Below are 12,750 nucleotides of genomic sequence, written 5' to 3'. Positions count from 1 at the left end.
GAAATGTATGCATCAGTACATTGGTGACTACTAATCCATAAGGTAAAAATCTCTCCCTTATGCTGATATGATATGCCTGACAATCAATGTCCAGTCTCCCTCTCATTGGCAATATGCACTCAGGTTCCATTCCCTTTGTTGATGCTCAGCACTAAACAGTTATGTGAGGATTGCATCTCTTGCTGAGGAACAAATAGAACAATGGGAGGACAGCAAGAGGTCAAATGGCCTGAAGTCATGCACATAGTGAAAGACTCAAAATACTGAGGTCTTCAGTAAACTTAGACATAGCATATAATATATTAACTTTTCACTATACGCAAATGATTGTACCAGTTTATCTGAAAAGTAACAAATAATAAAGAATAATGCAGTATTACTATACATTACTTACCTATGTGCAGCAAATAAGTATATTCATTTAGAATCACCTCTATTCTTAACACACCATCTTCAAGGTCAACAATCACAGACTCTGAAGTAATATCCTTTAAGAGAAAATATGAAGAAACACAGTCATTGAACATTCATCTGTATTTAACCTTATAAAAGTAGGCTGCTAGTTTAAAAACGGGCAATAATCTTGAATGCTGCAGAACTATTAAAATTGGTCTGCTTACTAGAAGGATTGTGGTATATACCAAACTATCAATGCAAACAAACTCACTCAAAACCAAAGTCTGTGGGAACACACACTATAGCAGTATACCCATGAGGGAGAAGTCATCTTTTTTTTTTAAACAAAGAAACATCTTTATTAAATTATCTCATATGACATAGGCAATCTTACATTTGTGTAAATTAAAAACAAACCACATTAACACACTTTAAAACTTTAATGTATCACAGACCCTGTTGAGACAACTGTAGTTGCAGACATCATACATCACTTATAATATGTCCATTCATCGTCAATTAAGTATTACAAAGCTCATTCAGACCTTGCTTTCTTTTAAGCCTTGTTCCTCCTCTGCATATAATGTTCCCATAAGTCCCATTTTTTCCTGTGTAGTTTGCTCCTTCCCTTTTCTATAGATCCTAATTCCAGTTGCTTTACCCCTGTTACTATATTCACTACTTCTAGTAAAGTTGGTTTAGACTTTGATTTCCATTTTCTAGCAAATGTGTTTTTGGCAGGCACCATAATTAGACTCAGCTAGGCCTTACTATGTCCAGGCAATTCTGATTCTATATCACAGATCAAAAAAGATTGTCTCCTTGGTTACTCCAGTTTGCTCACGAGTATCTCTGACAAAACAGTCTGCAGGGAATCTTTAAAGTCTGTCTGTTCATTACATTACCAGAAAATATATTCCCAGTTACCTCTTTATTCCCTATAACACCTTCAACATTTGCTGTCTACCTGGGGTATAAAAATACCTATTCAAACACTTCCAAGCAAAGATCATACATTTTCTAGACTTTGTTGCATATTTGGAAGATATACATATATCCCTCATTGTCTCTTTGTGAACTGCTTATCCAATCTCTCTTCCCAATCCTTTCTAAGTTCCTCTGATTGTCTCTTATAGTTGTCATGCAATATTTTACATGCTCTATTAATTATTCCTTTTTAATGGCAAATTCTGTTCTACATTTTATTAAGAACTCTACCAGTGCTGGTCTTTCATTTAGGACCCCTATTTATTTCTCTTTGCCTATACTCTGATGTCAATCCTTGATAAGGAAGGCAATCTGTAACCTGCAATCCAAATACATTCTTGGCCTCTTCTCATTCTATTACCTTTCCCTTTCTAGTTATTTGCTCCCAATACCTTGGATCCTTGCCAGTTTTCTCTAATAAATTCCAGCCCCCTCTTGCCTATTGTCTGCATTCCTAATTTTGCTTCTCCATTCCTGTGCTGGCTTAGTTCTTAAATACTTTCTGGTACTTTATGATTATAATGCGCTGTATGATTATTGTCATTCACCTTAAGGGTCTGCATCCAAAATCCCAGTCTCTCCTTGTTTCTAGAGCTTCCCCCCTGTATCATCATTATTCCTTTACACTCTGAATTATAGTTTTTTTTCTTGTGCTATGTATAAGAGCCTTAAATGTCTTCTTATTCTCCTTTTGGCTTCTCCCGCTAGGGGGTGCCACAGTGGAACGGTCCGTAGAATGATTAGCAGTGGAGTTTTATAGTGTCGAGTTGCCAGCCAGGTGCCCGACCTTCCACAGAAGGCACATGCATGCACACACTCACACCTAGAGCCAATTTAGAGTGTCCAATCCACTTACAGCATGTCTTTGGGATGTGGAAGGAAACCGGAGCACCCGGAGGAAACCCATGCAGACAGCACACAGAAGACATCCCAGCAGAGAACTGAACTGGAGAAGCTCTTGCTGTGAGGCAGCAATGCTAACCACTGCACCACCACAGCCAACCATAAAGAGCCTTAAATGTGTTGCTCTAAAATACTCCTTCAAATCGGGTAATCCTAGTCTGCCTTGTTCTATTGAATGAATTAGCTTATCCCACTTGACCCTTGCCACCTTCCCCACCCAGATAAAATCCTTCGGCTCTTTTTTAATTGCTATCCACAACTTCTCCTCTGGCTGATAAAAATATGCCTGACTTTAGCAAAACTAAAGGGACTAAAACATTTTAACTGCTTGCATCTTACTACCCATATCCATACAACAAAGCTTCCAGTTTCTCAGTTTTTGTATCATCTTCCATTTAGTCTCCTCTCGCATATTCTTAGCTGCCACAGCGGAGTCATTTTTAATCCATACTACTAAACACTTCACTTTATTATGCCCCCATAAATATGGACATTGCTGGACCAATTCATGTGTGGGTACATAATTTGCTTCTACTGTCTTTGTTTTAGCTTCATTCATTTTGTATCCAAAGAAGATTTGAAACTGTCCTAAAATGTTCCACAATACTGTAATGTCCCTTTCTGCTTTTGTCAGGTATAAAATAATACCATCTGCAAATACAGCCAGCTTTTCCTGACTACCACACCAATTATATCTTTGAATTTCTGAGTCCCTTATTTCCTTTGCCAATGGTTCCAAATATAATGCGAACAACAAAGGAGGAAGAGAACACCCCTGCCTGGGTCCTCTACTCAAGCAGAAATTATCAGAGGGGGCCCCACCCACTTTAATTTTTGCCTCCAATCCTTCATACATACTCCTAATCAACATTATAATTTAATCACGGAAAGCAACTACTTCCATTGCCTTGCTCATGAAGTCCCAGCTTACTCCGTCAAATACTTTGTCTGCAACAAAACCCACCAACAACAGTGGTATTTTCTTACATTCTGCTTCCCTCTGGATCATCAGTGTTCTGTTAATGTTATCAAATGTTTGCCTCCCCTCGAAACAGAAGTCATCTTAGTATTCAATCAAAGCATGTGAGTGTCTGTTAACCAGTGTAGTAATCATGGGAGTTTATCCCCCCATCAGTCAATATCCTTTCAAGTGACCCAGTGTAGGTCTTGCATTGAAGGTTGTACAGATGTTGTCGGGCAGAAGTCCTTCATAAAATCACTGATCACTAAACTTCACTTCTTAAGCTCACTAATCTTGTTTTGCCTAGAAGGTTATGGAGTATCCACTGCAGGACCTCCAGATTCATGAACAGTTTCTATCCAACTGCAATAAGACTCATTAATGCATAAATCTGGATATATCAAAACTATAATAGATTGTTACGCTCTCATTCTTTTTTTCCCATACAGTAATTCTATTTACTTATTGCATACTAAAGTTAATATATTCTCATTTAAGTGCAATTCCAGTCACTTCCTTATGTGCAATATCACCCAATTTCACCTCTGTGCATAGTGTACTTTCTTTTCATGTGTTAATTATCTAGTAGTCAGTGTTGTCCAATGTAATAAATAGTGTACAAGCATGTGCGATAGCTAATTAGATATTTAGTTTTGTACTATAGTTATTGTTTATTCTTTAATACCTATCATGTCTGTCTTTTTGGGTTTGTTTTCTTCTATAAAAGAGCTGACACTCAAAGTTTCGTGTAGGTAGCACTTGTGTTTCCTAAATGACAATAACGTTTCTTTGAATCTTTATAGAGAAATCATTTTCATATTTTAGTAAGCAGTTAATTCAGAATATTAAGGTTCCATACTGTTAATGAGCTTCTTCCTGCAACCAAAACCAAATGGTTTGATTCCATCAACCTCCATTTGCCTGCTGTATGACTCTGAGCAAGTCACTTTACAAGATAGTACTCAAAGGCTGATTCTGACAAAGGTCCATCTGGATCAGTGCTCTACACAACTGAAAACACACACACACACACGCACGCACACATGTGTATAAATATATATATAGAGAGATAGATATAGATATATATATAAACCAGAGAACAAAACATTTCTGATGCTCTAATTATACCATAACTAAATAAAGGATGACACTTGAGTTTACATACAAGTCTAATACACAAACCAAATTCAAATCCAAACCCTAATTAAAATATAGAAAAGGACACAGAGAGTGAGTGCCTTTACATCTGTAGTGACATCTCTCTTGAATGTCTACTCTTACAGAGAGTAGCTTCACACAGTTATATTTTCTTTAAGATGGGTCACTGGTGTTAATATAACATATGGGCAGAACCCTCAGCAGTGTTAGGACTAATACTTCGGACTTACTAATATTAGGACTGGTGAACACTTATGGAATCTCCTTCAAAGCTGTTGTGCCAAAGCCTGCCCTCTCTCGTGCTTGTGTACATATCTTACAAATGTAGAGAACAAGAATCTAATTCAATAGCAAACTAAACCAGCTATAAAGAAAATTAAACAAGAGCACTAGGTCATATTGCTGTATATTTTTAATAAGTTTTTTTCTTACTTTTTCTTTATAAACCCATTAGTACAAGTAGAGATTTTGGGCCGAAGGAAGACATTTCTCCCAGCAACTAAAGATGGCATATAACATCTCTAATCTACTCACATATGAAGTATGCCAAACCATTGTTAGAAATGTCCTAACTGCCCAGTTACAATACAAACTACTTTAACAGACAGTGTCTCTTCACATATTGTCTTATTGCAGGCAACAGAAAACAAGATCTTTCATTTTACTAACATAAGTTACTTCACAGAATAAAACTTAGCAGTTGTTCCCTTAATCATCACGCCATGAAAGAGTTTTATGTAATTTGTTTAAAGGTATATTATGGCATGCCTTCTGGGCTTTCACCATGCAACATATTTTCCAAGGGACTAATAATTTCTACAGATTGGACAAATTATCATCTAAACTCTGGCTCAGAAAACACCACCCTACTGTGCGCCAGTCAATGGACTGTCAGTAAACAGACTTCATCTTAACAGAAGAGATCACATTTCAGAATATCTTTATACAAAGAGTCAAGTTTCTCAAGTCTCCTGCATGTCACAAGAAGCTTTGATCTTGCACACCCAAAACTTGAATAAGCCCCCCCCCCATAAATCAGTTGTCCAAGAAATTATTTACTTAAAAAAAAGAAGGAAAAAATATCTCTGCTTGGAATTTTCATGCCCAGTGTCAGCCTTCTGTCATGTGTGTGTGTGTGTGTGTGTGTGTGTGTGTGTATTTTTTGTTGTCGTTGATCTTCCACCAAACCTGTCTGATGGCACTACTGCACTTACCCAAATGGAAAAGTCTGTTAAGGCTGAAAAAACATCAGGTAAATCCATTCATCCCACCCAGGTGCTTCATCAGTGGATTCATTTCTGTATGGCGAGAATCTGGTGGAAGGGAACAAGATAGCTTTCAGGTCAAACAAAGTAGCCTACTTTCTCCTTTAGAGTTACCAACCTCATGCCACCATTTTCAAGCTCCACTGTTTTGCATGTCGTGAGAATTTTGTTTCTATACTCCAGTGTTCTTGCACAAGGGCAGGGTGTGATCATCAAGCTTAATGGTTATAAAACCTAGTTCTCCAAACAGGTGTCACACAAGTGGCAAATCATGGTCACCTCCCCCAACCAGGATGGGCAAGCCAGCAGAAGCCAGTAACTCCATTCCTCACCACCTGGCTCTTCCAAAGCCAAAGCCACTAACTGAACTTGAGCTATCTAGGTCACAGTGAAGACAATCATCATCAACAATCTACGAGAGGCAGCCAAGCCATGTGTCATCACTGTTGTTCAGCAAGTCCTGCCCATAGCAGAAATGTGGCTGTTGTCGTATATTAACACTGCTGTACGAGAGCTGTAGTAAATGGATATTTGAACTACATCTCCCATAATACTGTGCATAAATCACATGTTTTTTGTGTGCACAGGAGGGATGCAACGGCCGTGGCATTAGATGCTGAAACCTACACAGCTGCTGACTGGGTACAAAATATGAGAATTCCCTGTGCCTTTTTAACGCACTAATTTAAAATCTCTGCAACTTTTCAAGAAGTCTTTTGAAAAAAATAATTGCACTAAACATTTTGAAGGTGGGGGTCTGCTCTTTTACTATTTTTTTTCAAGCCTAAAACATGTTTCTGATTTCAAGTTTTCGAGGTATGCAAGGCCAGGCTCTGAGAACCAATCCCTAAGTCTTCACTGGTGATACTTTCGTCTGGTACTTATAACAGCATTTTTCATCAGAGCAGTTTTCAGCAGTTTTTCTATAGAGGTTCAGAATTTGTATTAGTCATTTTACATGTTGTTTTGTTAGACTAGTGACATTTTATTTAAAATGGTAGTATTCCACTATATCCAGGCTCTGCATTCTAAATTTAGTTCTCCTCTGTGTTCTGATAGTAATAAGCTGAAATACACTTCTATGACCATTATATTTTACTTTATCAATCATCATAATCAGACATCTGGGTTGAGCAGAGTCAAAAAAAATGTAAATTTTTTGGGGTACACTGGCAATCTGCGGATGAAAGCCACTGACACTTGTCATATAATAAGTTAAATAGCCACTGATTTGGCTTGGCAGGGCTTGTTTGCTTGCTTCTGTGTGTTTGTGTGTGTGTGTGTGTGTGTGTGTGTGTGTGTGTGTGTAAAACAAAGAGTGGGGAGATGCAGGGAAATAAGCTGAAATACATTACTGTGGCCATTATGTTAGACATCTGAAGTGGCCTCAATAATAAGGAAGGAAAACCGACATCTTCCTGTCACCAAGGCAATGAACTACTTTGTGACAGACCCTGAAGCTATGATTTTGGCAGCAACCCTCAAAAAGACTCCAACTCTCCAGAGTCCTGCTATGCATCTAACAGATACTGAATCATGAGTGATAGAAAGATTTGGGAACCATGTTTACAATCACCTTATCCATGTGAGTTTTAGACTGCATCACAAATGTGTACTTCACTGCATCTTGATAAAATAAAGCATAATACACTTGAGGGGTTGCACTATGGGCTTTTAAAGCATAAACTTTATATCCCATGCTACAATTGCTTCCAATAAGCAAGCTCCTTGTGTGCATTCTTTATAACTCATCAGAGACAGTTGCTAGAGCTGTAAGATTTTTCATAGCAATTTACCACACATCATTCACAATGACAGATTTCAATGAGGGGATCAAGGCAACAATTTTATTAGTCTCTCCTTTCTGTAGACCCCAGATGTTTGGGAAAGTTGTTCATTGGGACTTGGAGGAGAAGAATAGCAAAACCCTGACATCAAGTTCCACTCTCTACAAAATACATTCTCTATGATGCATGAGACAATGCAAACTCTAATTTTATTGTAGCACAAAGACCAAGTCTTGGTTGGTAACAGATGCAATAAAAACAATATCCAGAGTAATTTTAAGCAGGGTTGGCAGCCATCTACTTGGGGACAACAGCAGACATCAAACCTTGCCTGACCAACACAATATGGATCTACTTGAGGACTATCTTTACCTTTCCATCTGTCAGCAAATCATCAAAGAGAGATGGACAAGGACACTTAATACTGAGAGGATATGCAAGCCCCTTTGTAGCCCCCTACGCCCCCTTATTGTCGTCCATCATTCTATCAAAAGAATGTGGCAAGATCTCCAACCTCCTACTAAAAAAAGCCATCAAATAATTGTGAAGAAATATCCTAAACCTTTCTAGTTTGTTGGCAACTGTTAGATGGCTTTTTTTAGTAGGAGGTTGGAGATCTTATAAACCTGGATGACAAATTACATTCATCTTTGTTGTCCATTCATATTATTTGTTCTCTTTTTCTTATTAGATCATATTTTCTAACAATCAGGTGATTATTTACAATATCAAAAGTTTAAAATTTTGCTCAACCCCCATTTAAAGACACGTTTGGTTAAGGCATTAATAATGTTCATTTTCTTTATATCTCATACATGTTGTGTTATGTTATAAATCTGTGGTGTGTGTGTATATGATTGTTAAATACCTGAGAAAGCATTTTTAATGTGAAAGCTTGTCTAAATTTTTATTTTTATATTAAAACATTTATACTTTTAAAACCAATTTTGAAAGTTGAGGCTTACAGCGTTAATCGTCTAAGTAAGAATATATTTAAACATGTGATATGTGTGTGGTTAAGTATATGAGAAAGTGTTTTTAATATAAAAGCTTGTGTGTATTTTATTTTATATTAAAACATTTATTATGACCCCTTACTGTTATGCTTTACTTGGAAAATGTACAGTATAGTAACTTTGTATAGCATGTTAGCTTTTAATGTGAAAACTTGTGAGTATTTTATTTTATATTAAAACATTTATCATGACTTCTTGCTGTTATATGTTTTAATTTGGGTGTTTGATAATCTCACGTCCAGCCTCCATATCAGTCTCCCAGAGATGCAGCCAGTTTACATTATTTGTCCTTCAGGACTCCCTCACTCTGGGACTGACTGCCATACATTCTGGCAAAAAAGTGGTACATCAACAAGGTCAGGGCAACCTGACTGCATTACTTGAGTCAGGAAGGTACAAGAGTCTGATAATGGGCTATCGGTCTCACTAAATCACATTCCAAGGATGGCCAATTCTCTTGTGGGTAGATGGAATCACTGTCAGCTGATGAGTAGTTTCAATGATTTGTTGGCATGCAGATTCTTCCATTTATGAGTCAAGCCACAGGATTACTTGTTGAGATTTCGAGTCAGTGTAAAGGCCATCAACTTCTTACTCATGCTTTTTTTGGGAGGTTGATTAAGGGATTCCCTGGAACTTAAACACTTCCTAGACTTCTCTATGCTTTCTTCCACTTCCTGGGATGTCAAGGCTAGTTCAAAAACACATAGTCCATAAGGCCTGACCTCAGCAGATGTGGATCCCTCTGTTTCTTCTGAAGAACTAAAGCACATGCAATTGGTATCCCGTACAGATACTGAGAATTACACTGTTCTCAGATAAACACATCCACACAAACATTAACTTCAGCATCATTAAGGTATTTTAATAAAACACCAATGACAATAAAAACAGAAGGTAAAAGAAGATTAAGAGCAGAGATCATTAAAACATATCAACATGAAATAATACAACAGAGTAAACATGAAGCACTAAAAATATACATGTCAATAAAGGAAATTTAAACTGCTAAAATCATCCTACATCATTAATAGCTATTTCAAAAAGAAAAGCTTTACATGACATGTGGAAGCTGGCCAAGAAGGCACTCAAAATATTAAGTTCCACAGATGAGGAGCCTGAAAGGCAGAAAAGCATATACCAGATGTTTTAAGGTGCACCTGCAGAACTGCCAGCAGCCTGTGAGAAGCTCAAAACTTGAGAGGGTAAGTACAGCACGACTTGCTCCTTCAAGTAAGAGGGACCCACGTTGTGAATGGATAAATAAGTTAATGCCATGACCTTTGGTAATGAACTGGAAGCCAGCACAGACTGTGTAGAACAGGCAGAATATTTATAAAACAATGTATAAAATAAATGTTTTAATATAAAAAAAAGTATTCTGCTTCAGCTGTATGTGGTCAAGATCAGTGTTAGGGAGTCATAAGTATGCAGCATTACAGAAGTCCAGGCAGAAATAACTACTGAGAGATCTTGCGGTAGAAGTTGCTAAGTCCTGGAAATGTTTCACAGATAGAAGCAAGAAGATTTCACAATGGTAGCGCTTTCTTGGTCATGTAGTATCAAAATATAGTCCAGGATCACACCTAGGTTACACATTGGTCAGAGGCTGGATTTGTGTAAGCTGTTACTTTCCATCACAGAAGCACTATTGCCATTTTCTAGGTAAAGGCCGCATTAGAGCAGAGACTTAAGATGCTGACTTTGCAGGACGTGGCAGTATCAGGGAAGCTACACCAAATACATGGGAGTGAATCTTGTCGAAGGAGCAAGTACTAGTTGAATATCAACCAACGTCTGATTCACAGCAATATTCCTCTGGATTATCATCAAATTATATGGTCCCTTCTGCCTGGGCTTCAGTTAATCTCACTGGTGAGACTCTGAGCAAGACAGACAGCAGTGAATAATCTATGAACAAGCTCTTGCATGGACAATGAGAGAGAAAAAATGACAGCCTGCTTCCCAGGGATGCACATCATCTTTACATAGTTATGCTTGTATTTCTTCAACTATTTGGTAAATTTACAAGTTAGTAATGGCCAGGCAAGTTTCAGCAATCCATTTTTATAATAAAAGAAACAGGCACAGAAAGATGGCAGACAGTATTTTTATGATGATATCTGTTCCTTGTATGCTTTACAAAAGGCTGTGACTGATGGATTCCTGATGTACACAAAGGTAAATGCACAGAACTAGTGAAATAACAACTACTAATTTATGTCCTCTGATGTGAGACTGCTGCCTTAGCTACAATAAAATGAAAATTATATTGTGGGCTTATTTTAAAGGTTTAGTAATCATGACCTTGGAGTGACAGACAGGTGTGGCTAGTACAGCACATGACGAAGTAAGTAATGGAGGCATTAAAAAGCTATAACTATAAGTATAAATTCCCCAACGGAAATCTTTATGTATATATTAGTGTAAAATAGTATTAGTCGAGATTCAATTACTTTTGGTAGGATAACACTGCATGGCACTGAGCTAAGAGTGAAGAAAGTGAAATCTTGGGAAGCCAGTGGTCACAACTTTGCGCTTCCAGTTTTTCAGTGTGCAACCTATTTGTGTGCAACAGGTGCTGTTCACAACCCAAAGCAGCATCAATAATTGCAATATATACTCTTGAAGTCATCATAACAAGGCACAGACCTTGAATACGAGTGTGGGAGTTTTACCCCCACCCAGAAAAACAGCAGAAACTGCAAACACACACACACACACACACACACACACACACACACACACACACACACACATATATATATATATATATAGAGAGAGAGAGAGAGCATTTCCATTATTTCAATCAGAAGTGCATTTCAAAAGCCAGCGTCCAACCAATTTACTTTAATATAAATAGCAATAAAATAGAGAAAATAAAAAATGCAGAAAAAAAAAATAAAGTTATACAGTTATGATAAAATGAATTTATGTACCTACCATAAAGTTCCATGTTTGTTGTCCTTCATCTCGTCTTCCTTCTTGCTGGTTGGGTTCGGCCGATTTACTATAGCTCGAGAGCTTTTACTGGCTCGAGGCTATCCCTTATCCTAACATGCCTAGCAGCAGCTACCCAGATCTCGTTTGTAACAGCCCACACTAGACATATATAGTAAAAAACAATTTTTACTAAGCTTTTATACATCTAAGGTAGGAAGGAAAGAGGAAAGAACAATGCATGGTTAACTAACCTGGTATGTCAGCAGGAAACTCAGCCAGTGTAACCAATAAAGAACTCCTCTCAAACCTCCAGGAATGGGGAAGGAGGGGGGAACGCAAGAAGGAAGACGAGATGAAGGACAACAAACATAGAACATTATGGTAGGTACATAACCTCTTTATGTTATGTTGTACCAACTCGCCTTCAATCTTGCTAGTTGGGACCGCATCCCCAGCACCTGGTTCTTGGGTGGCTCACTGGAACAAACTCTTCAGGACCATGGAACCAATGGATGCCCTATTCCAGGAGACCACATCCACTTTGTAATGAGAGATAAAAGTATGAGGATTTGCCCATGTTGCTGCTGCACATATTGAATCTAAAAGCAATTTAGCTTTGAAGGCAACAGAGGTGGCTAAGGCCCTGGTTGAATGTCCTCTAGGCCTTCATGGAAGCGTCTTTTTACGCAAATCCTATGACTAACTGATTGTGTCTGACAGCCATTTTGATAAGGTCACATTTGAAACTGGATAACCTACTTTATTATCAGCAAAGGATATAAACAATTGGTCTGATTTTTCTGAGGTCTTTGGTCCTGTGTAAATAAAAACGTAATTGTCTATGAACATCCAATTGGTGTAATCTATACTCTGCCTTGTTGACGCAATTGGGGAAGAACACAGGAACCTCAATGGACTGATTTAAGTTATACTCTGAACAAACCTTTGGCAAGAAGGAAGGATTGGTCCTAAGAGAGAGACTATCTTTGTGAAAAATGAGATGCGGCGGGCGAATAGACAAAGCATGCAATTCAGAAACCCGTCTAGCTGAGGTTATAGCAACCAAGAAGAGGGTTTTCCAAGACAGAAACTTCAGGGGGCAAGATGCTGCTGGTTCAAAGGGTTGCAGAACCATTGAAGCTAAAACTAAGTTGAGGTCCCAGGGGGGTTCTCTTACCGGGGGACGTAAAAGTGATATACCACGTAAGAATGCTCTGCACAACTTATGGGACATAATGTTAGAATGCAAGTCTCCTACATGAAAATTGGAGATGGCAGCAAGCTGGACCCTAATAGTAGCTGCAGCTGCCCCTTTTTTGAAGGTTTCGGGCAAA

The 12,750-nt window shown here is 38.0% G+C and overlaps 1 protein-coding gene across 1 annotated transcript in view; it reads right to left on the bottom strand.

Annotated features, from left to right (window-relative positions):
* The window catches only part of LOC122797320 (cytochrome b5 reductase 4), a 1,879,111-nt gene that overhangs the window by 845,020 nt on the left and 1,021,341 nt on the right, over window positions 1–12,750 (bottom strand). The window contains exon 6 of the mRNA XM_044066139.1: window positions 395–488. Within this exon, the coding sequence (XP_043922074.1) occupies window positions 395–488 (94 nt within the window). The remainder of the gene's footprint in view (window positions 1–394; window positions 489–12,750) is intronic.

The sequence above is a fragment of the Protopterus annectens genome, chromosome 1.part0 (assembly GCF_019279795.1).
Source record: "Protopterus annectens isolate FY-2018-M chromosome 1.part0, PAN1.0, whole genome shotgun sequence".
Classification (NCBI taxonomy): domain Eukaryota; kingdom Metazoa; phylum Chordata; order Ceratodontiformes; family Protopteridae; genus Protopterus; species Protopterus annectens.
Note: the sequence above shows the minus strand (reverse complement) of the source record. Positions and strands in the feature narration are given on the sequence as shown.